This window comes from Endocarpon pusillum, assembly GCF_000464535.1.
Source record: "Endocarpon pusillum Z07020 unplaced genomic scaffold scaffold5138, whole genome shotgun sequence".
Classification (NCBI taxonomy): domain Eukaryota; kingdom Fungi; phylum Ascomycota; class Eurotiomycetes; order Verrucariales; family Verrucariaceae; genus Endocarpon; species Endocarpon pusillum.
The window spans coordinates 239,805-263,750 of NW_006916485.1; the positions used below are offsets into that span (position 1 = coordinate 239,805).

At 49.2% G+C, this 23,946-nt stretch overlaps 7 protein-coding genes across 7 annotated transcripts; 2 read left to right on the plus strand and 5 right to left on the minus strand.

The window, feature by feature from the left end:
• Nucleotides 1–165: 165 nt before the first annotated feature.
• Nucleotides 166–1,789, minus strand: EPUS_03590 (uncharacterized protein; the record flags this gene model as incomplete). Its single annotated transcript, XM_007806181.1, has 2 exons — nucleotides 166–259; nucleotides 315–1,789. The coding sequence occupies 2 exons, from the start codon at nucleotides 1,787–1,789 to the stop codon at nucleotides 166–168; spliced, it is 1,569 nt and encodes a 522-aa protein (XP_007804372.1).
• Nucleotides 1,790–2,824: 1,035 nt separating this feature from the next.
• Nucleotides 2,825–5,110, minus strand: EPUS_03591 (uncharacterized protein; the record flags this gene model as incomplete). Its single annotated transcript, XM_007806182.1, has 1 exon — nucleotides 2,825–5,110. One exon carries the CDS (start codon nucleotides 5,108–5,110, stop codon nucleotides 2,825–2,827), a length of 2,286 nt encoding a protein of 761 aa, XP_007804373.1.
• A 2,199-nt stretch (nucleotides 5,111–7,309) lies between these two features.
• EPUS_03592 (uncharacterized protein) lies at nucleotides 7,310–7,720 on the minus strand (the record flags this gene model as incomplete). The annotated part of the gene is made up of 1 exon (XM_007806183.1): nucleotides 7,310–7,720. The coding sequence occupies one exon, from the start codon at nucleotides 7,718–7,720 to the stop codon at nucleotides 7,310–7,312; it is 411 nt and encodes a 136-aa protein (XP_007804374.1).
• Nucleotides 7,721–10,294: 2,574 nt separating this feature from the next.
• On the minus strand, nucleotides 10,295–11,536 carry EPUS_03593 (uncharacterized protein; the record flags this gene model as incomplete). Its single annotated transcript, XM_007806184.1, has 1 exon — nucleotides 10,295–11,536. One exon carries the CDS (start codon nucleotides 11,534–11,536, stop codon nucleotides 10,295–10,297), a length of 1,242 nt encoding a protein of 413 aa, XP_007804375.1.
• Nucleotides 11,537–18,459: 6,923 nt separating this feature from the next.
• Nucleotides 18,460–20,224, plus strand: EPUS_03594 (uncharacterized protein; the record flags this gene model as incomplete). Its single annotated transcript, XM_007806185.1, has 2 exons — nucleotides 18,460–19,768; nucleotides 19,839–20,224. The coding sequence occupies 2 exons, from the start codon at nucleotides 18,460–18,462 to the stop codon at nucleotides 20,222–20,224; spliced, it is 1,695 nt and encodes a 564-aa protein (XP_007804376.1).
• Nucleotides 20,225–20,918: 694 nt separating this feature from the next.
• On the minus strand, nucleotides 20,919–21,888 carry EPUS_03595 (uncharacterized protein; the record flags this gene model as incomplete). Its single annotated transcript, XM_007806186.1, has 4 exons — nucleotides 20,919–21,035; nucleotides 21,092–21,404; nucleotides 21,462–21,768; nucleotides 21,828–21,888. 4 exons carry the CDS (start codon nucleotides 21,886–21,888, stop codon nucleotides 20,919–20,921), a joined length of 798 nt encoding a protein of 265 aa, XP_007804377.1.
• Nucleotides 21,889–23,174: 1,286 nt separating this feature from the next.
• EPUS_03596 (uncharacterized protein) lies at nucleotides 23,175–23,714 on the plus strand (the record flags this gene model as incomplete). Its single annotated transcript, XM_007806187.1, has 3 exons — nucleotides 23,175–23,305; nucleotides 23,483–23,548; nucleotides 23,606–23,714. The coding sequence occupies 3 exons, from the start codon at nucleotides 23,175–23,177 to the stop codon at nucleotides 23,712–23,714; spliced, it is 306 nt and encodes a 101-aa protein (XP_007804378.1).
• Nucleotides 23,715–23,946: the final 232 nt, after the last annotated feature.

Here is a 23,946-nt window from a genome sequence, read left to right on the forward strand (position 1 = left end):
GAGGTGGGGGCCAAGGAAATTGGGGGATCTTTTCTTTATTCTGCTGATGGGCCGGATCTAAGTCTGTCGTCTATGACTTTCTTTTCTTTTCTTTTGCATATCAAGATTCTCCAAGGTCGTGCTCTGGTGATAAGTCCACTGAAGGACAGAACGCAGAGACTGCTTCTACGCTTTCTCAAGCCTGACGGCTGGATTCGATTCAATAAAGTTGAGATCAACTTTATGTCCCAGCAGTGCTCGAATATTATTCACGCCGTACCTACCCACCCCCCGTCAGCAGTCAAAGGCAATCAGGAAGAACTGAACAGACTCACTTGATCATAGTCGGCCTCTCCAGACTCAAGCCCCACCCATAAACCCTCAGATCCTCCAGCAGACCCATCGGCAACAACATTTCCGGCCTGAACATGCCACTATTTCCAATCTCCACCCACTTCTTCAACCCCTCGTGCCAGCTGAAGATCTCCAGACTCGGCTCCGTATACGGATTATACGCCGGTTTGAACCTCAAATTCACGATCCCCATCTTCTTGAAGAAGACCTCCATGAAGCCAATCAAGCCGCCAAGGGTCAGACCGAAGTCGGCGATCACGCCTTCGACTTGGTGGAACTCGGCGAGATGGGTTTGATCCACGGTCTCATTGCGGAAGACACGGTCTATGGAGAAGTAGCGGGCCGGCCGGGGGTCCTGAGCGAGTTTGTGAAGCATCCAGGTTGAGATGGCGGTGGTGTGGGTGCGAAGAACGAGTTTGAGAGACTCGTCTTCGGACCAGGGGTAGCGGTAGCCGATTGAACCGTATTTACCGTCTTGATGGACGGCACGGACATCGTCCCAGTATTTCCTATAGTCCAGACTTCGGGAGGGTGTTTTCGAGTCTGTGGGATTCGAGGTCGAGGGGAGGGTAGTATCGGTTGAGGACGAGGAAGGTGGATCTTCTCGAGGTGGATCTGCTCGAGGAGGGTCGGAGATATAAAACGTGTCTTGTAGATCGCGAGCTGGATGTTGTTGAGGGACGAAGAGCGCGTCGAAGTTCCAAAAGCCGGTTTCAACATATCGGTTGGTTGGCATCTCCTCGAAACCCATTTCAAAGAAGATTTGCCGGAATTCGTGTCGGACTTTGTTCAGAGGATGAAGGGCACCAGATGGTGTGGGAGCACCTTTCGCCTTGAAGTTGTATGGTTTTAATTTGACAGTCTTCCAAGCACCGCTGGCGAGCATGTCTGCCGTTAGATCGGTCTCTTCCTTGACGAATTGATTCGAGTATTTGGGACCTCTGGATATCTTGTACGTAGAGACCTTATGTAGGGAGATGAGCTTCCGCTTCCGCAGCTCAACAATCACCTTGGTATCCGCGTATGACTTGGTAGACCTGATAGTTTGTAGCTGGTCCCTAACTGTGTCTGTGATGGAATCTTTCGCGGCTTTCAACACGTCCTTATCCTTCTCTATCCATTTCAGCTTGAACGCCGTCCCTTGGCCGACTTTGGCAGCCTCGGCGCCGACAATTGTCGGCAGGTCTTTGATCTTCAGTCCCTCCAGGGCGGATCTGACAGCTTCAAACACGCGAGCTTCGTGGCTGCCATTTTCAGCAATCCCTTCGCCTTCTGGCGTCAGGTGTACTTCTTCTGTGTCGAGCTTCTCATATTCCACCATCTCTCGAGAACCCAGCCTGTCCAGGGTCGCTTTGATGACCTCGGGTGGATGTGAAGGGAAGGCATCCTGGGAGAAGATGGGTGCTTCGGCTGTAGCGAGGGCAGACAAGACCTCCGCCGTGAGGTCTGTCGCCATGGTCAAGATCGATCGCGGCGCTCAAGCTTCTATCTTCCCAGGAACGGCAAGTTGTGTGCTTTTCGACTTCTATCGGGGGGAGTATGAGTCAATCGACAGAGTACATTAAGGTTGGGAGAGCTCTCTGGAAAATATTCGGTGTGTCACAGAAGCTAACAGTGCATTGAGGCCTATTGGGGAAAAATTGCTTACTCGCTTACTTACAATCAAAACCTGCCGCAAAACAACACACGCTCAATCGTAAAGTATGGTTGACTCTGGGGTGCTATTTCAGTGGATCTCCTAAGAAAGCCTCTGATGCTCGTTGGACTACCATTTCACCATCATCGCTGTCTTGCAAGCATGTCTTGAGATCTCAGTCTTACCTCCAAGGCAAGGATTTCTTCTTTACCGCGTTACGCTGTCTTCTTTGCATTGCTATCAAAATCCCCACTGCATTTCCTGCGAAACGTGCTTTGATTCCCGTCAAGGAAACATTTCCTGTGGCTATTGATGGCTGAGTATTGGCCGATATGCTGCAGGTTCCTCTTCCATGATCGCATTCTCCTTTCTCCCGTCACTTGTATTTGGCAGGTAAAGAGCTCTCGTTACTTCATGTTCAAAGGAGGTAGTGACGGAGTACGTGCCTCAAGCTACCGTCGAAGGACAAGTTTAGGGCAGAAGTTACATTGATGAGCGAACTTCCTTTCTCTTTTCCTCTTCCTCTTCCTCCTGTCAGCAAATTCGTAGATAGGGCTGTTACATTGGTTTCTACCTATTCGATGGTTTTTTCAGGCCATGCTAGAGGATACTGCCTCTCTCAGTGCCAACATCTCTAGCCATGGAGCCTGTCAGAATGTCATTCGAAACCCTGCTTTCTACGCCAAATTCAAATCATCTGGATATGGATAGCTCAGAAAAAACCTTACATTGTCTACGAAGACCTCGCTTGGCCATACTTTTTGTGAATATTGTGGTGGAGGGACCTCTCCCAATATGAGTCCTCTCAATATTCAAGTTCAAATATGAATGCGAACATATTTCGGTCCAGATATTTTAGCCGCCGCCACCTCCTCCTCCGCCACAACCGCCGCCGCCTCCTCCACTGCTTCCTCCACTGCTTCCTCCACTGCTACCTCCACTGCTTCCTCCACAACCACCCGCCGATGTGCCTCCACCACAAGCACTTGCCGAACCACATCCTCCAAAAGATACAGAACCACCACAAGCACCTGCGACACAATTGCCGCTGGCACCAACGCTGGTATTTATACAGCTCGGATTGGATGAATACATTGTGCCAGTGATGCAAGGATCCGCGGTGTAGGGAGCATACGTGGGCATGTACATTGGATAGCCCCATACATATGTCAATGCATAGTCGTGCTTGGTGGGAGGTTTCTTGCCTGCGCCTCGTGCTTTATTTACCGCTCTCATGTAGGCAGCGTCCAACTTCATCTGCTGTTTGGCGGCGATTTTGGCACCTACCAACGACTGCTCACGTACCGCATTGTGGGCGCTGATGTGCGGGCTCCTTCTTGGGTCGCCAGATACGTCATCTCTGTCGTGAAGTTGAAGAGCCCGGGATTTGGCTGTACTCGTCTCGGCAGACGAGAATATGGATTGGTTGTTGTGGGTCTCACGGACGGCTTCGCAATACCAGCATGTGCATTCGGAGTAGATCTGACCGCCGGTGAGCTTCTGATAGCGTTTGCTGGTCCACTCAAAGGCGGCGGAGAGTTTGTTCTCGTCGATCTTATCATCGTGGTCGATGAAGTTGTCACCCATAACATTCAAAGAATAAGCATAGTAAGCCGGCGGGTTCAATTGGTGCGTGTGCCATGCAAGATCAATGTCCAATGTCGGAACGGCGACCTTGCCAGGGTTCTCGGCCATGATCTGGAAGAAGACAGCGTACTTTTTGAGCAGACGGGTTATGGTGGATTCGAGAGCAGGCGAGTGGATCCAATCGATGCTCTTCATTTTATCGATGAAGACACCCTGGCGAAGAACGGCGCCAACCAGATCGAGGGCGAAAGGTGACGAATTCTCCCAGTACCTTGACATCATGCGCCGTATGGAGACCTTCTGATCGAACTCTAGCTTTCTAGAGGCGAAGCCTGAGTTCTTGGCCTCAGAGACGAGCTGGCGGCTCTTGAGTGCTTTCTCGATCGCGGTACGGACAGCTGTTACTTTTTGACTGTTGAGTCTTGGGGGATAGGTTATGGAGTTCAGTTCTGTCCCCAGACCGGCGAGAATGAGGCGATTCGGAAAGAGTACATCGTCCTTCTTCGGTGCGACTGATGTAGCCGCTTTAAGTGTACCTTTCACAGACAAGATCGTACCTGGAAGAGGGAGATCAAGCTTCTGCAAGCTTTCGATATCGCGACGCAACTTGAGCAGGCGTAAAGTTTCGTGGGTGATGGTGAGGCTACAAGGTCTGCAGTCAACGTGAAAGCACTTATCTGCAAGACCCCGACCCAATTCGAATGCACGTTCAATGGTCGCTCCCATGTAATTGTCAGTCCAGAAACAATTCAGAGTCGAGCCGCAACTTGGACAGAGTATCTGCTTCGCTGGAGGGTCATGCACATTTTCCCAGGCTCGAGATGTAGCTGCTTCGAACGTGGCAATGGACTCTGCTTTGGGTGTGTATAGGAAGGTTTCGGCATCGATGCAAGCATTCACCTCGTTCCAAGGAAAGCCTGCGTGCCACAGCATCATTTTGTTCTGGCGAATACAGTCCTCGAGAAAGTCGCGAGGATTCAGCATGAAGCTGTGAAGGACCATCAAGACGTCGAGCGGAGGCATGAATTCGGCTTTCCAGATGAGCTTCTCATGTCCAGCGTCGACCAAGGCTTCAAATTGCTTCCCATTGACAACATCCTTCATCCGTAGGCTCCCACCCTGACCAGACCCGACCGCAGAGGTGGGTAGCAGGTTGAACCAACTTTCGAACCGATCGACGGCCCTTGCAACGTACACGGCCCATCGTTTTTCACGTATCTTGGTCATTGCCCGTTCCTTCTCGGTACGAAAGATCTCAGCCTGGGCATCACGGATACCAAATAATTCGTCAGATTCCGAGACATCTTCACGAAGGATAGTAAGGGCAGTCAGAAACTTCAAGTGGGCAATACACTCGTCGTTTGACGGTTCGATTGTGGTCGTCGAGGTGTTCTCTGGGGAGAGGTCAAGCTTTCGAAGTGATGCGGTGAGCTGCTGAGCCGATGCATCCTCAACCGGATATGTCGGAGGCGGCGTTATGTCTCTAGCCTCTTGGGAGTCTGTGTCTTTTTCGACTTTGGCCGCCAAGGACTTGACCTGGGAGACAGGGCCCATATTGGGTGAAGCCCTGGTCAGGATCGGGAAAAGATTTCTCTTCTGGGAGTGTGTGATGATGGATTACACTTTGAATTATGTTCTCATGAATTCTCACAAGACGATCAAGAGTGGGAAAAGGCTGATATGCAGACAGCGAGGATATAAATACAAAGTAATTGAGGCTGTGGTTTAAGGACCCGTGTGATACTCACCACACCCTCTGCAGATGGCGAAAGGCATATACGACGCTGAAATGGATGAAGGATCATTTTTGGATCCCATGACCCAGTGACTGTAAATACGCCCTACTTCGATCAACGCTATTCGAGACGAGATGTTGGAGGTGGTCGATCAGGCATACTACGGACAGAACTGGGCGAAGCAAGTGATAGCAGTACGTAGTACGGAGTACACGGTACACAAACTGACGCTAGAAGCTTTGGAAGGACGTCTAAGCCCCATCGAAGAAGCCCTAATTATGTGTTACTTACGAGCAAGAAAGCCGTGCTAAGACGATAAGCTTCTCGGGTTAGTGGTAAGTTAGCAGGGGGCTATTTCAGGAGCCAACACGACATCCCGACCACGCGTTATCCAGGCACTCCTCTCAGCATTGTCATCGTGAAGACTCAGTGCTTTGAGGCATCGTGATCTACCTGATTTCGTGCTCACAATCAAGCTGCTAAAGTGGAGCGTCAGACCCAGCGCCCTGCGTCAAATGTAATAGAGCTCGAAAACTACCAAGCATGATAGCGCAAATACGAGCCTGGGCGCAAATAGTTGTTTTATTTACATCTTCAATAATGCCGAAACTAATTCCACAGAGGGCAAGTTCTCTAATCTTTGCAGAGTGTCTTGTAAAAAGAGAACATCTTTGGCGTTCCTGCGAACTTCGTCACTCGGGGGAAACAGTCATCAGACGACCCTTCATCGGGACGAGCATTTTCTATATATTGCTCTAACCTCAACAGCCAGCCCAAGCTTTTCTAGTTGTGAAGCTCACTCCGCTTGATGATGGTAAGGAGATGAGGATTCCGACCCAAGTCATGAGCCCCTGTCTGGACGTGGCCATGCAGAAGGATCGAATCGACTACACCTCCACCCAGCTACTCTTGTACCTGCGTGACAGACCATGCAGCAGTGTCCCTGTGTGGACCCTGTCGCGAAGCACACAATGCGATATTCAAGGAGGCCGGTCGACTCGAGGCACTGACGGCACCAGAGTCTATGGAGTTCATCATGGAGGACACTCATTTTCTCAGATCCCCACGTTATGGGACGGCACGTGGAATCCTGTAGCACATGCGAAAAGACTTGGAAGACTCCGCACAGCAACTCTTCTCAACACGTGGGACCTATCCATGCTATCGATGAGGCCGCGTAGATGTTTCAGTGTATTGTCTGCCACGGCGGCGTCCTTGGTAAGGTTCCTCATTTGACCCGACAGAGATGGCGAACAATCCCGCTTCGGAGCCGGACGCCAAATCAAAAACAACCAGTCTGCCGTGGGTCGAAATATGTTGATATTTTCCGGAGGCTTCAGGTGACCATTCGGCGGACAACAGCGGGCAATGAATTTTTTTTCTCTTCCGGTTACTTACTCAGAGAACGATAATTTAGAGGACCGGATATTTCTAGGTGTAATACCTCTTGGAGTTAGGCCGCTATCTATCAAATAGCCATCATTTTTTTCTCCCAATATCCAACAGGTCACTTATACACGTCCGGCGTCTCCCACAGGAGAATTTGGCGAATATTCGAGTAGGCTTGAGGAGACAAGGGAGCGTGAGGGTCGATATTATCTATGATGTGCGTGTGTGTGCTATTCTGTAATGAAAGTAAAAGGTGATTCTGATCTGGGTTATCCCATTTCTTGTCTTTTTTTTTCTCGAAGGAGATATATTGGCCAGAAACGATATGGCCAGAGAAAGAGAACCCCTTTGGAGGAGTGAGACAGTGAGAATAACGCCGCCAGGGAATCAAAGGGAGAAGGGAAAAAAAGGGGGAAATGGTCTTTGGTTAGGAATTATACAAATATAAGGGATACGATACTGGTATCTGATTCTGATATTTCTCGCTCAGAGCAGAAGTTTTCCTCTCGTCTTGATACAGTGTATATATATGCCATGAACGTGCCGTGATCATAGCCCATGACCTAACCGCCTCCTGGAGGAACAATATATACATATATACATTCATGCATCAACCGCACCGCCCCCGTCAAGCAGCCGACCCCGCTGCGTACACGCGTCCATCAACAACCTGACTCCCCCCAATCTTCACCAACTCGTCCGTCGTCTTACCCGAGTACAATCCCCTCCCGTTCTCATCTTTGGGTTCGGGAACACCCTTGCGCTCTTTCCAGCGTTGGGATAGGGATTGTTTTTTTGGTGGTTGTTTGTGTTCTTTCTGAGGGGGAAGGGTGTGGGTAAAGGTTGATTGGAAGCCGTTTTTGGTTGGGTTTTGGTTTGAGGGGAGGTGGGAGTCGGTTGTTGTTGTGGTGGTGTTGATGGGTTGAGGAGCGGAAGAGGAGGCGGAAGATCTCTCAGATTTGGAAGGATTGGGAGGAAGAGGAGGGGAGCTGAGGTCGGTTATTTCGTCGCCTTTGAGTTTTGAGCTGCCGCAGCCCATTTTCAGGGTTCTGTACAGGGGAGCTGCGGGATTTAATCGCGAGGTTATGCGGCCTCTCAGGTGAGAATGGCAATTGGCAAATGAGGACGGGCAGTTGTGTATGTGCTGCAGGACTTGCGCAATGTGACTTCCGGGCGACGAATTAAGATCTGTATGCTAGACTCTCTTTGGGAGGATGATGCTTTCTATCCGTTCGGCGTGAGACTATGTTGGCTTCTGAAGTACAGAGAGGAATGGACAGGAAGGGAAACCACTCCTACAGATCAGGCAGTCTGGCTGAAATGGAATGGGGCGCGAGCATCCATCCCTCCCTTACTCAAGGGTGGCTGTGCTCTCCAAAATAGCCATTCCGTTTTCTGCTGCGTCGACCGATTTCCCGTGCTTCGTGCACAGGTGATCCGGGGTGTGGGTACTGACGCACATGCCCCCGACCACCCCCGGATGCACGATGCAAAATGCAGCCTTCCCCGCCTTCAGCATCAGCGTGGCTTTGTGCTTCCGACTGTCGGGAACCAACGCGCTGTAGTTATGGCGACTCCAAAAGGTGCATTGGGATGAGTGCAGACAATGACGGCTGACTAAACATTATTTATAGTGGTGCCAGGTATGGCAAGCGTCTTCATTTGGAAGAAGTATTGACAGGGATGGTGAGTTGACGACATTCCAGCACATTCACCGGGTGACTTAATTGCGGTCTGCTATACAGACTGGGATCGGATCTTCTCGCTGTGGAATAAGTTGGTTCATTACATGGGCGAGTGGGAGACAGCCGCACGATAAGTAACACTCTAAATCCTCGGGTTCAACAGCAAAAATTCGACAATATCTGTGTTCTCCTGTTATCCACCTTTCCGACGTAAATTTTGATCTTTTTTAATTGGTCAGCACATCAAGTGCCAAGATAAGCCTTGAATCAACCTGAACCAATAGAAAGCCTTGATTAGAACCCTATGTCAAGACGCCCTAACCTAATTAGGAAGCAGCAATATCACTGAAAATAGAATTTGATATACATAGTATCTTTTATAGAAAGGCCAAATAGTGAGCCTAACACTTGTATATATGCGAGTTCCTTGAAAGCTGCTGTGGTGATTTGGTAGACGTCATTATTTTGATTGAGATGCGTTATTACCAATAGATTTTGCATATTCACTAGGTACCAGTTTTTGCTCGCTTAGAGGAGTCAGTACTGTATATGTAACAAGCCGCAAGGAAAGTACTTCTGATAACTGGCTTTACGCTTTATTTTTTTGGTTTTCCGGCTCTGAATTCGCGCTCTTTTGGGCCGAGGGCGGTCCTTAGCTTGTGGAGCAGCTTTAATAGCATTAATGGGCCCTGAAATCCCCTTTTGGTGGTGTTTTTGAGTCGTTTGCTGTACATTAACATCAATTGGTACATTCTTATCCTACTGCCTTTTTTGTGGGGGGTTTTTTGCAGGAATTTAAGGTTCAGGTTGCCACTCCTAAAACGATAATTGCCGCATCTAGTAGGTCACAATGACCAATTAAAAAAAGATCAAAATTTACATCAAAAAGGTGGATACTTGTTTGTACCGCCCTCACTGTCCTTTGAAGAATCAGGCCATCGACATGCGATCCATGACAGACACAAATCCTAGACAAAAGACCGAAATAGGGAATTGGCACACTGGACAGCAAAAGGCCTTGGTTCGCCCGGCGTGCGAGCAGCCGGCCAGAAAAATCCCTAAAGGGTCGCATTGAAAATGACACCCCTGGGGTTTATCCTATGAAATGAACCGGATGCTCATGAAATAGATCCTCATGCTTCCAGGCTCGGCAGAGAATGCCTGTTTCTCTAGCTTTAGTAGAGGCCTCCCGATGTGCACACTTGCGAGCCAAGGGATGTTGGAACTTACTGCCACAATCGCTGGTCAAGGAGATCCAGAAACGGAAGGACGTGCTTGTTTGTGTAACGCTGCTAGAACGCCGGAGGGGCTGTTGTCGATTTGAATGGTATTCTTTGTACAGTGACAGGGACAGAAGCGTTTTTCGAAGAGAAAATGCTTGGGAGAAGGCAGAGCAATGGCACGTTAGAACAGGCACGCATGTCTTCGTTGGATGAAACAAAACAAGGGTAGTCAATATTTATTTGCCCTTTATTCTAGGACGAGTAGTCCCGGGAGTAACAGACACCCTCTATCTGCTGGACAGGAAGGTAAGAGAGAGCTTCCCTCGAGTCACAAGCGCAGCTGATTCAGCTGCAGAACAGACACGTAGTGGAAATCGGTATCGTAGATCCTGCATTTCATCCGCAAGGAAGAAAGCACGAAAACTCATTTGACGTAAAAGTTGTAATGACACTACAGGATCCTCAGATTGATTGGGTAATGCTACTTTGAGCAATACGCATTCGCACCAAGAGAAGAACTAAAACTCGAGGCCTGCGGAAAAGAACTCCATGCCCCAAGAAAATTTGCCCTGCCATCCATGCTACTCAGCTATCTGTGTCACTCTGCCTTGCCATCCCCGGCAAAGCCACCCTCAGCACTTGCTCTCCACCATCTCCTTTACCCGTCATCAACAAGTAACGAGGTGCCTTGCGCTAGTGGCTGATTTATGCGAGATGTCGTAGGACGTAGTGGCCACCCTTGCCGGATTTGCCGCTCTTGCCAGACTTGCCGCTCTTTCCAGATTTCTTGGATTTCCCAGACTTGCCAGATTTCTTTGAGCCAGATTTGCCGGACTTGCCGGATTTCTCACTCCCTGAGTATGGGTGTGATGGCGGAGGGTAGGATGGGGCCGGGTGGCCGTAATCAGTGGCCACAGCGGCAGCATTTCGGACAGCCAGGTGTCGACGAACATAGTTGCCGCCGCTAGATTTGCCAGATTTGCCAGATTTGCCAGATTTGCCGCTCTTCTTCGAGCCCTTGGACTTGCCAGAATTTCCAGACTTGCCAGATTTCTTTGAGCCAGATTTACCTGACTTTTCGCTTCCTGAGTATGGGTGAGATGGTTCAGGGTGATATGGGGCCGGGTGGCCGTAGTCAGTAGCCACAGCCGCAGCATTTCGGACAGCCAGGCGTCGACGAACATAGTGACCGCCGCTTGACTTCCCAGATTTGCCGCTCTTCTTGGAGCCCTTGGACTTCTTGGACTTGCCAGATTTGCCAGATTTGCCAGATTTCTTCGAGCCGGATTTGCTGGACTTTCCTGTGACACTCTTTGAAGGGTAGTGGCCGTAATCAGTAGCTTCAGCATCTCGAGGAGCCAAGCCGAGCCAGCGTCTCACGACCTCATTGGCATTTGGTTCAGGCTCACGGACGGCAACATGTCGCCGAGTGTAGTAACCATGACCACTCTTGCCAGATCCGCTCTTCTTGGACTTGCCTGACTTGCCTGACTTCTTGGACTTGCCTGACTTGCCAGAATTCTTGGACTTGCCGCTCTTCTTGGATTTGCCCGAACTGCCACTCTTCTTGCTGCCGGTGTCGTATCCAGTTGGCTCGGCAGCCGCCGAACGCACCTTGAAGTACTTCCAAACAGAGCGCTTCAGTGCTTTCGAGGCGGGGCTTGCAGAGCGGATTCGTTTGTAGTAGCCATGACCATAGTCACCTGATTTGCTGCTCTTGCTGCCTTTTGAGCTCTTGCTGCCTTTTGAACTCTTACTCTTCTTGCTGCCTTTGCTACCTTTGCCCTTGGAGTAGTCTGTGCGACTGTGAAGTGCAAGGTTTCTTGCGGTAAGTGCTCCAACCGGGGCCGATACAGCATCGGCCTCGGCAACTGGGTTGGCAGTTGGGAGGGCAGACACCCCACTGGCTGCAACAGCCGCGGCGACGACGAGTTTATCGAAACGCATATTTGTGGAAGAAAGGGTCAGATGGCCTGAGTGAGATGAGCTGGAAGAAGTAGGTGAGGGGTCTATGCAAAGAGTGAAGAGGACGGTGAAGCCTTGAAGCGAAAGCTAAAGACAGTACTTAGAAGAGACTGCTTGTGATATGGATAAAGGAGCTTGAGCGAGCAAGTGAAAGTTTTTCCAGGAAGCAAACACGAGGCAGATTATATAGACATCAGGCGCCTCATAGATGGATGATGGCTTTACATGTGAGCTCATAGATGGATGATGGCTTTACATGTGAGCTAATAGTGTTCCGATGTCCCAGAGAGTAGCCACGGTTCCCCTCCCTCGGGTATCTCCCGATCTTCATTTTGAGCTTGCCAAAGGAAGGTGTGATGTACGACAAGGAGAACAAACTATTGGGTCTTGTCCATGCATAACGTAGAATCTTGTCTCAGGTGTCACAACACCTGAAAACCAGATGTCGCGTGAGCACTGGGCCAGAACCACAAGTGTGACTAACATATCATGAGATTCCGCCGACTAGGAAACAGTAGTGGCAAGGATCTACGAGCCGCCAGAGTAAAAAGGCGGTTACCGGCACGCCTTCTCAGCGATTGTGGCGTGATATTCTCCTGGCGGCAGGATGGTAAGCCCTCGTGCATGCAGCCGAACCGCAAATATCAAGAGTACCAACTTCCTCCTACTCACAAACTAAGCTAGCGCGGAATATCAGAGCCGAGAAATCGAGGAGGGATGGATGAGGATCGAAATGGAGGGTAGAACTGCATGTCTGCCATGGTATGTCTCGACTGTGGTGGTGTGCTCTTGGGACGAGTCATGTCCATCCGTGATCTGAAATTGTTCCTCGAAGTTTCGATTCCTCTTTGGAAGAGAATTGTTCTAAATCACCTAATTCCGAGAGTCATTATTGTGTCTTAGGCTGGTTGCCCTCTGCGCCTCAGGAATGAGATGTAGTCTGGCGCCACAGTAATCCGGTGAATTAATCAGCAGGACCGGGCCATCAGGTTGTTTGTCGAGGTATATGCAAGGCCGTTCTCGACTTTCTGCAATGAGGAATAACGCCAAGTACGAGCAGCAGGAAGCACATTGAAGTTTAACCCAAAGAGGAATGCGAATCAAGTGCGAGCCATAGTATTCCGGATTGAGTACTTAGTGGCTCGAGGTGGATCCGATCAGCCTTGGAGGGGGCGTAGAAAGTGATCTGGTTCCAAGGAGATGGAAGAAAGGAGCAGCTTAGATGTCTTCCGGGGACTTGGCCCTTCATCGTAGCTCACTGCAATAGGTTGTTGGTTGACGGATGCAAGCTAAAGCTCTTATGAAACAAAATGCCAGCGTCATTGCGTGCTCCAGTGAGGTGAAGGATGGTTGTACGAGGATAAACATCATGTCAATCTTTGCATTATGATTCCGGAGTATACATACAGAGTAGTTAGTAGTAAATGATATGTGGCGCATGCTTTATGCACTAGTCCTGATTTGGGTTGATATGTGTTGAACTGTGCTGACTAATCGACGGATCAGTGTGGAAATAGCAAGTTGTTCTATCTAATTCAGTGCGAGGAGCGCGCATTTATACGTACAAAGTTGCTATATCAAGCGAAATAGCGCGAAACGCAGATACCAAAAATACATGCGTGGCTGATGCAAAACGCGTATCAAATCTGTAACAAAACGCTGGTGACACACGTAGCAAAATAGCGCAAACTGTATTTTTGAGTTCAACAATATGCCAATGACAACTCGGAACTTTCTTGGAACTTTCTTGGGACTTCCACTCTTCACTCTTTCCGAAACTCGCAGCATCTCTGTGGCTCCGTATCACGGTAGTTGAACCAGAAAGAACTTGTAACACAGTGCTCCATAGGTTACAGCGGAAGCGATCTGAACCTTGGAGCATGAAACGGTTCGCGGGTAAGGTTGCGCTCTAGGTCAAGCATCATGCAAGGTCAATGCAGTGGAGATCACTTATTCGCAAGATGCAATGTCGTCCTCGATAGCTACGGCTGCAACGCCAAGTCCTGAAGGATCTTAGGCTCCCACCCAGGTACTAGTACTACGCAGCATCCAGCCGAGTGAATTGGTCGAACATGCCTTCGAAGCCATATGTGGCCACGGTTCATGACAGGCATGAAGCATGAAGGTGCCCAATACCGATGGAGGTCATTACGAGCTACTCCATCGTTTCAGGAAACGAGACTGTTGAGATCTGCAGCAACGAACGCCCTACATGTAACCTGCAATAAGAACGTAGACAGCCTGGATATTGAAATGCATGTGTTGCTCAAGATCTTTAGATCACGTAAAAGTACGGATCTGGAGTGCCCTACAACTCTTCGGTACGCTATAGATAGACCTTCTTCCCGCTGCATAACATTGATAAGTATACATATGGAGGCAGCAAGAATATTAGTCAGTAAGCAGAGGGCCTGTAGTGGCTCCCGACGGCAAGAAGCTGGCAGTTCCCTGATCACCGGGAACTTTGGAATCCCAAGCCTCTTGCGTGGGAGTAGGGATAGAACTCGGAGTGTCAGACTAGCCAAATGCGCCGAACTTGTTGTGAAGCTAAGATCTCCCGATATGCAGCGACGGTGACTATTTTCGGGATCGCCATCCCCACGATAACATTCTGCATGCTTGCTCGGAACGGCACTGATTGCCATCCGAAAACAATGCCGTATCCATTGACAGGATATAGCGCACTGCGTTTGGTAGCCAATGAGTCTTGCCCCAAAGGCCGCCGTAGCCGATTTGAGCAAGATGGTCTGACGTGCACATCACCACAGGGTGGAAGGGTGAGGGCCCGCGGGACCATAGGAGAAAGTTTGGGCGTCTCCACCATCGCGTGACAATCATGACTTGGCTTAATGTCTGACTCCATTCTTGCTCCGAGCTCCACACACAATAAGATCGTCTAGGTAGTGAAGAGAGCATGCGTAAGCTGTATAGTCCAAACTGGAGATGGATGGCTATTACCACCACTCTTCCATGTTGCACCAATCCCTTGATAGACCTTGTAGAACCGAACGTCGGATACCAGGTTAATGTCGACCGAACATCATGGGCCCGGAGCTGGGTGCCGAAAATAGTGGGACTTCCGTCCCACTCCACTCTATTACTTCTATCTTTAAAATGGTATAGGAAGACCATTTCGCTCATTTACGGCAGCTACTCTTTTGGGCATCGTAGCAATTGCCTTATTGATCTCCTCCAGAGTGATTTTATCCCACTCCTCCTCAATTGCTCGCCGCAGCTCCTCTGGATCAGTAATAAGGCCTCGATTCTTTAGCCTCTGCTTCAACAACCTCCAGATGCTCTCTATAGGGTTCAAATCAGGCGATTCTGGGCAATTAGCTTCCCATTGGATCCCTAGACGAGCTTTGGCCTTTTTGACTTTGTTTTCGGCCTTGCCACGAGTGCCATGCGCATTATCATTATCCTCTAGAAGTATCCAATCCTTATCCCAATTAGGAGCGATAACTTCTTCTAAAAAAACGAGATAATCAGCTTGAGTAAGCCGTCCACCTCCTCCTGCGCCTGTGTAGAAGTGTAGGGGACTCTTGTAATTCCATCCAATGTACGCAAATACATGCCAAATTTGATTACGCCGTTTCAATCGAAATTGAATCTTTGAAGGAGCATTTCGTGTTTCTCTGCCGCGTCGACGATGTACCATAGCTTGACGTTGTAGGCCACATGCAAAATGACATTCGTCACTGTATTTGTACTGCTTGAATTTCTCTAAATCCCAATACCGACGTTCAAATCCCTATATTTCGCGTATCTTGACATTTTTGGAATGAATGTATTTTTTCTGTTGTGCCCTATAGGTGCCCACTCTAAACTGAGCCATATTTCTTTGAATTGCGCGTTCAGATCCTTGAGCTAGGCTAATAGAGCTTGCTATGGCATAATGAGAGGCAGATGCAGCGCGAAATAAGCTATCTTCAACCGTCTTAATAGCCTCACATTAATAGGGTTCCAAAAAGCGTTTTCGACCACGATTATGAACGTTATTGCCACAGCGCGTAGATTGTGATTTGAGGATTCGATAGCCTGTTGTTTTTGGTATACCAAGTGATTCAAATAGCTTTTTTCGAGGTAGTTTGCCTGCTGTAGCCTGCGCGGCGCAAAGAAGTCGCGTACGACGTGGAGTATCGACTATAGTATTTGGCTCACGTGGAGGCTCTGTGGGTATCGAAATTGACGAATCAGGCTGTTGACAGTTTTTTCGACTAGTTTTGCGAATTCTGGCCACTTTTCAGCTGATTTGAATAACAATTGGTTGAATAATAGAAGATAGAAAAAAGGGGGTTGTTTTGAGGGTGGGACGGAAGTCCCACTATTTTCGGCACCCAGCTCCGGCCTCAGTCATAGGCCCCTCCTGGAAAGCACGCCATGCAGCTGAGACCAACATCAGCCAAAGTTTGGGGGGGTCTGAAAACAGGCCCTGGGCAGGAACTGGCCAAGGTGGGACACACTAACACAATAAACTTCAATGGATCATGCTTCTGTGGGGCGATTTTGAGCTAGCATTGCTGAAGATGCTTTACATGCTCCTTTGATCATATGTCTCAGCCTGCGCACCCAAGCGAGCATGACGGATCAGATTTATAAGAATTGCAGGGTCATGCATTCGCATACAAATCTCAAGAGTCGCTGGTCGCGTGATCAACTGCAAGCTACAGACACGATCTCTGGGGCGTAGCGGCTCGGGGGTTTCTAATGTGTGTCTCAGAGTTTAATTCGATTGTCAGGAACAAACTCAAGGCCCCGGAGATATTCTGAGCTTGGAGCCCTTTAACTTATTGCGCCACACCAATCTAACGCCAAGATTGAATGACATCAGGCTGACCAGTGACCACACAATGGCTGACTCGCTCATTACTTACAGCAGACTACCAAGTGCCTGGCATCATTCGCAAAATTGAGTAGAAGCACAGCATCCATGATCCGGAATTGATCAGAGGTACGATTCATGTTGTATAATTATAGCGAAGTGGCGAGTCTATTAAAAGGTTGAGCACGACTCAATGCATTAGGATTTAGTGCGAGTAGTGGTTTTCAAGATTGTGTTGATAGCACAGCGTTCCAATACGAGGCGAGAGGTCAAGAGAACCTGAAAATGTTAAGTTTTGTTGCCTTCTTCGGGACGAAATATATGCTCCAAAAGGACGTGGAATCCTGACACCCACTGGTGAGTCGGAGCGTGAGGCGGCCTCTTAGATTATCCAGAGGCCAGGTGAGTTTCTTGCATCAATATCACCATCATTCAGGAGTATCCGACGCCGCATCCAGCAGGAACATACATATTCATGAAGGGTATATCTTTTTTAGGCTCCAAAGCTCTGTTCGACGCATTAAAAGAGCACTGCCTTCATTGCCATCAGCGACGCGGCCTACTGTAGCGGTAGAAAAGATGAGCCCCATACCGTAGTACCTGGGGATCGCACATGACTGAAAGTGATTAGCCTCATAAGTCCAGGGCAAAGAAGATCAGCCGTAGTTAGACCTTATGGGTGCATGCTGGATCGCCATGGAGCGCTTTTTTGTCTGGCTGAGATAATGCCATTCATCTATTCAGTGCCGCCGACAGATACGTTCTGACATGACAGATCCTTCCTCATATAGTATAGTATCTAAGGATGCTGAGCTCAAATCGAAAATGGCCATAAAACAGTAATCATCCTCTCATAATTTGCTGACATGATGGACTGGGTTCAAATTTTGACAGTGTATCTTATACATCTTTTGGAGATCTGCCATGTTTGATTTGTTTGTTGATAGAAATATTGAGGTCCGCTACTTACCAGGAGAAGGGATAGCTAAGTGCCATTAGTGGAAATGACAGCTATTCTGTCAGATGACCACCATACTAATATGATACTAGTAGTAAGAGAAACATATTTTAACCATACTATGACTAAATTTTCAGCAAAATACATTTTAGATAATAAGGTTTCATTGGATCACGGATGACTAAGCTGCATATCATTGTACTCTTTAAGCAATCATATAGTTGGGCCTAATCTAAGCGCACTTTGATGGCTCCCCTAGCATTACTACGTATTATAAGAGGGCCTTTTCCCGCTAAGTACTAAGTACTATGAGAAGAATCCCAAGAGTCTAAACCTGTATAGGAAGGAACGTACTTCTAGGTGGCACTGAATAACTACCTAGCATTCATGAAGTGTTAGAGGATGTAGCAAACAGCGTACGGAGGTGCCAATTCACTTGATTGAGTTACTCCTATCAAGAGGAGCATTTGCTCATACTAATAGCTATAGAAGCGCATTACTGTAACAGCTCAGAAACAGCATTTGGCGTTCAATTCGTATAGCAATGCTCACTGCCATAAATGACAGGGCGTAACAGTTACAAGAGCGTTTCGTGCGTTTTGCATGCGGGGACCCTTGTACCATCATGCTAATACGCAACAGATACGTATCATATACGCAGGGATTCTGACATGAAGTACAGTCATGGGCATTAGGAGAGCAAGGACAGCTCTTGAAGCTCGTGTCCTTAAAGTTTCCGAAGACACATCTCTGGTGAATGCTGTATATGGGCAAGTTTGACATGGAAAGTCCTTCGTTGCACGTAAAGCTCGAGTAGTAATGGGCGGTGGAGAGCATCGTCAATTATAATCAAGCAAATTCCTAGCATGATCCAACTTGTCTTCAAGTTGTTCTCTTACTAAGTAGTACTACTATTAACGTAGCTAAATTATAGAGCTTGGCACGAATAGATTTTGGAGCTTATCGATTGGACGACGAATCCCATGACAACTGCCGTGCAATCTTTGGAGACACTGAGTAACTACGTAGTCCATCTACCACCCTCGTGGCAAGAACAATGGCGCTGTTAAGTTCAGCAGCTGCCAAAAGGGGGCCTACTGTGCTGGTACGTTCCTGTGAAAGACAATGGAGAAGCATGTTGATTTTGAGCTACGACAGGTACAAGATCCAAGAGAACAAAAGGCACAGCCCTCCAGAAGACAGCCCTCTCGGTTCATCACTGTGGATAGTGTCCTCCAATATGCTTCCGAAATTCCGTCCATGCAGCAACGGCCGCCACCGAGACCTCGGGCTTTACGTACAGGCTCCGGCAGACCGGTCGACCCACGATTGACAGGTCGTTCTGCTCCCCCTCATATGCCACCTCGCTCTACAAAACTTTCCGAGAAGCTTGTTCTCCTACCCGAGACCGTAGAGGAGGCCGACGAGAAGGGTGATTTTGGCGAAGATAATGAAGCTGCACCACTCAAGGATGGCGAGGAGGAGAGAAGACCCGGGCGGGAGAAGGCAAAGAGCTATGCAGAACGCTTACCAAAATCGAGACGAACCGAGAAAGATCTTGCGCGAGTGACCGCCTACTGCACAGCGCAAGCCTATAAGATGAAATCTACCGCAGCTTTCATCAGAGATAGGCATGGTGCACGCACAAAGTTATATGATGACTGCCTTTACACAGCGTATCACCTTCCTTTACTACCAGGAACAGACGGCTACCGGGTACAGTGTAGTCCGCCTCTGAAGAGTGCAGGAGGTATAGCAGTACTGGACGAAGCAATAGAACGAAGTGAACAGGGGGGCTATCACGGTGCTTACTTCGCAGAGGACGAGGAGCAGCACTCCGTTCGCAATGCCGAGAGCCCCCATGATTCAGCCGAGCCCACACCCATCCCAGAACAGAACAACTTCGGAAACCATCAAAGCAATGATGACCGAAGAGGCAGTGACCCCTCAGCGGCAGCAACAAAACCCATACCCATCGCAGAAATGTTTGTCTTCAGCTACGGTGTGGTAGTGTTCTGGAATTTCTCCGAGAAGCAAGAGAAAGACGTCCTAGCCGACCTGACATTCTCATCAATCCTTGACCCAAAGACAAACATAGCCGCGCCACTCGCACTGGCTACTTCCCCTTTGAATGAACAAGATTTCGAGACGGAGGAATTCCATTTCGAATACAATAACGAGATCTCTCGACCTCGCGTCTACAACGACATGATCACCCTAAGGAGCGGGGACCACATGATCAAACTCGCCATCAGCCACGCCATCGCGCAAAGCACCAAACTCAGCTTCTTCGAAGAAACCATGGCGACGCAGATGGAGGAAGCCAAGGACGTGCCCAAACGCCTCGCGCTCACAGGTGAACTAGGCATGAAGCGTGAAGACATAGTCAAGATCCTGGGTGGCCTCTTCAAGAGCCGCGTAGATGTGAATCTATGTAAGCCCCCCCACCCCCAAACAACCCCCGAATCACATAAACTCTAACCTCGGTCATCCAATCCCACCAGCCTCCAATGTCCTCGACGTCCCCAACCTGATCTGGGAATCCGAGCCAACGCTCCACCCCCTCTACAGCGCCGTGCGCGAATACCTGGAAATCAAACCGCGAATCCAAGTCCTCAACGAGCGCTGCCGCGTCTTCCTCGACCTGGCCGAGATCCTGTCCGAGTATATCTCCGACAACAAGATGGATCGCTTGACCTGGATCATCATCGTCCTGATCCTGCTGAGTATCCTGGTGACGTGTAGCGAGGTGGTTTTGCGGTTTGGCATCTTGACCGCGCGGAGCAGGAGGAAGGGCGGGCTGGGCGGCGAGGATATGGGCATGGGGATGGGGATGGGTCCGCAGGAGTTGTGTGCGCAGCTCTGTAAGGGGTTGGGTGTTATGAGCTGATCTATATTGTTTTGGGATGGGAATGGATGGTTGGTTGTCTCGGTTTTTTTGTGTGACTTGTTGAGCGTTGGTGTTGGGCCAGATATGTATTACTGTTTTGATGGAGCGAATCAGACGGGCAAAGTCACGATACGCGTACGCGATACACACTTGATGCCTAAAGCGGTTTTGGTCATTGGCGTCCTTTTTGTTCTGCCGTGCGCTCACTATACAATACCGAGTTTGTTGGTTGGTACGAAGTAGTATCCGATATTGAGCGCTTATCCCTTTCTAGCAGGTCTTATTACTCATACCTTTCCGTGTTCATTGAGATGGTAGTACGGAATACTTCTGTCTAATCAGACAGAAGTGGGGAGAACAAGGGGATGAAGTTTAGCAAGCTACAAGCTCCATGTAAGATAATGGGAACGTTCCTTGTGATTGTTGTCTGCCGATCTTGTCTAACGCACTAGCTTGGTCCCAGCACACCTTCGCCAAAGACCACGCATTGTATCAGATGCAGGGGGATATCGAGAAAAGAGCAAACTGTAGAAGCCACCAAGCCGTGTGGGAAAGAGCAACATGCCGTCGGGTCCCTTTCGAGCGCACAAAGGGAAAGTGAAATTGACGCCGCTATCAGAGCAAGTTTTTTGGCTCATGACACAATCCTGCCATTTCCTAGACCGACATGGCCTCTCTCGTCCAGCGTCCCCGTCTATTCTGCGGTCTTCTCTACCTCAGGTACTGGAGCAGCACCTTCGGCTTCCTTTGACTCGCCAGCGGATGGTCCACTTTCACCTTGCGGCTCAGCCTCGGATGAAGTCCAGAGAGTCTGAAGAAAATGTCAGTATACAGGTCCATGCCGGGGAAGTAAAAACCGCTTCATACCAGGTTATCCCTCAGCAATTGCATGATCAGGGTTGAGTCCTTGTAGCTTTCCTCACTAAGGGTGTCTAGCTCCGCGATGGCATCATCAAAAGCCTGCTTGGCAAGATGGCACGCCTGATCAGGGGAATTGAGAATCTCATAGTAGAAGACAGAGAAATTCAGGGCGAGACCAAGACGGATTGGATGCGTGGGGGCAAGGTCAGTCTGAGCGACTTCGGTGGCATTCTTGTAGGCCTCAAGAGATTTGTCGGCAGATGCCTTGCGTTTGTCGCCAAGAGCGAATTCGGCCAGGTAGCGGTGGTAGTCTCCCTTCCTAAAAGCAGAGGAACATAAGCTATTGAAACGCTCGCAACAGACCATGGGAACCTACATCTTGTGGTAGAAGACCTTGGACTCCCCAGTCTGAGCAGACGCAATCAGATGCTTGTCCAAAACCTCCAGAATGTCCTCGCAAATCTTAGCAAGCTCGGCCTCGATTGCTTGACGATATTCCTTGATGAGTGTGACTTGAGCTTCGTTTCCTTTCGACTCTTCCTTCTGCTCGATCGAAGTTACAATTCTCCATGAGGCGCGGCGAGCACCGATAACGTTCTTGTATGCAACCGAGAGCAGGTTTCGTTCTTCAACCGTGAGTTCTTGATCTGCCGATGCGACAACCTTCATGTTCTCCACCATCTCTGATAATAAATCAATATATACGTGCAGCATGTGGACCATTATGACAGGGTCGACTGACCCTCATATCGTTCGGCTTGCTCAGCGAGCTTTGCCAGATAAACAGATTCTTCGACACCCATTGTGGGAGACAAGAGACAGATCTGGGAATTAACAGATTGAGTCAGTTTTCAACGCGTAATTGATAGCCTTGTGTAGAATGCAGGCTGTGCATGGAGGTTGTTGACAATTTTGCCGGGTGAACGCAAAAGTGAAATATAGCAGCTATTGTGTTTCTGAGCTTTCGAAAGGTATTTGACCGTTCGCTGGTGATAATACGTGCAATCCAGTACTAATGTTGTGGTGAAGGGAGGTCATGCTTCTCTCATTCACAAAAGGACCAATAGCGGGCAACGGGTAGAATGGGTCGCAAGGCTGCCAAAGGACACAAATCGACTAGCGCAATGCTTCGCGATCCTCCTTGAGAATAAGGCGGTTGCAGGCACGATGAGGATGCAGTCGCGGGTGTGTCACGAGTAGCAGGAGGAGGTTGAGTGCCCCTTGAGACGGGACAAAAGAAGGCAAGGCAGATATCTCACCTAGTGGGTGGTAGGGCTGGGTTCCAGATATGGAGGGACTCGATATCCTGGTCAGCTCAAAGTAAAGAGCGTCGCTGGCGAAGGTGGGCTGTTGACGAGAATTGTTGTTCGAGAATTGGGGAAAGGAAAGGTCTGGGTGCAACGTACGTAGTATGGTCAGGGGAGGAGGGAGTGCAAATGTGTGCGGGAACAAGGACTTGAGAGCAAGGCCTGCGAAAGATTACACGCTAGTCTGAGGCAGGCAAGGCTGAAATCTGCTCGATGCATTGCGCCTCTCGACTGCAGACACTCCGGGCTCCAAGACACGCGGCAATCTACAACTGAAGAACTACTATCTGTGTGGACAGCGGGCCTTACTGTATGCATGTCCGCAATCTGCGCTTAGAACAGGTCATGGCTAATAAGCATTGGAGATCCAGATGTAGCGTTACGCATGGCACCGACTCGGGGCGGGGCGTTGATGACTCTCGCTTCGGCAAAGGCCTGTACTCATGCTTCTGTAGATCTGTAGATCGGTGATTGAGCAAGAGCCATATGTAGCAATTTGCTCGTGGGCGAAACGGTGTGTCTCCATCACGGCCTGAGGGACACATCCATATCTCGCCAAGGCAGAGGTGGCGGCTTCAGCAGTTTCGGGAGCATCTTCTAGAAATCGATAGGGCAGATTCTAGCGACCAAAGGCGGCTCCGGCTTCTCCTCGCTACGGCCTTCCACATGGCCGGTCTGGCAGTCCTTCACAACACCAATCTCCTCTTCAGTGTTCATTGACGTACCCGCCTTCTCCACTGCTTCAGCTAGGATTTTGCCACTCTTGATTATACCTCGCCAAAATGCTCCGTCAGAATATCATCAAAGTCGCTCGAGCTAATACGACACTTTACAAGAGATCCTTTTCCATGTCGACCGTCAGAGCTGCAGAAGGAGACGTTGGAGCTACCCGGTCAGGTGGCACAGCTTCAGCGTACGTTCGACAGCTTTCCTGAGCTCTATATTTCTGGCACATCTTGCAAGACTGTTCCGTGGAATGTCTACGACACTATTGAACCTTCGAATTTCTACCTTTTTACACGAACGCAATGCGCAGCTAAAGCGAACACCACTGGCAGACCATGATACTAACCTATCATCCCTTTCCTAGAGACGCTTTCAACAAACGGGAGCAAGCTGAAGAAAGCCGATTTATCCGCCAGAAGGAAATGGAGAGGTAGGTGTTGTCAGATCTCCATCCACCACATATCCCACTGACAACGCCCTTCCCTAGTCTTCGCAAGCTCAAAGAAAAGCTTCAGTCGCAGAGGAAGTACCTCGATGAACTCGACGGCCACATCAAGCAGCTCGAGAATGAACAAGGTGGGGGTGAACAACACTGAAATCGTATACTTCGGCTATCGAACCGATCGATCGATCACAAATGATGTGGTTGACCCACGTAAAGAATACATGGCTGATGAAGTTTGTACAGGGAGATCTTAAGTGGATTGATGGATGTTGTGGATGAGGCATCGTGGTGCAACGTGGAAGTTCTGACAGAGACTCTCATACTCATACATGTTGCTGGCTTTGCACTTGTGATGCATTACACGCGCTTGCCGTTGGAGCTCG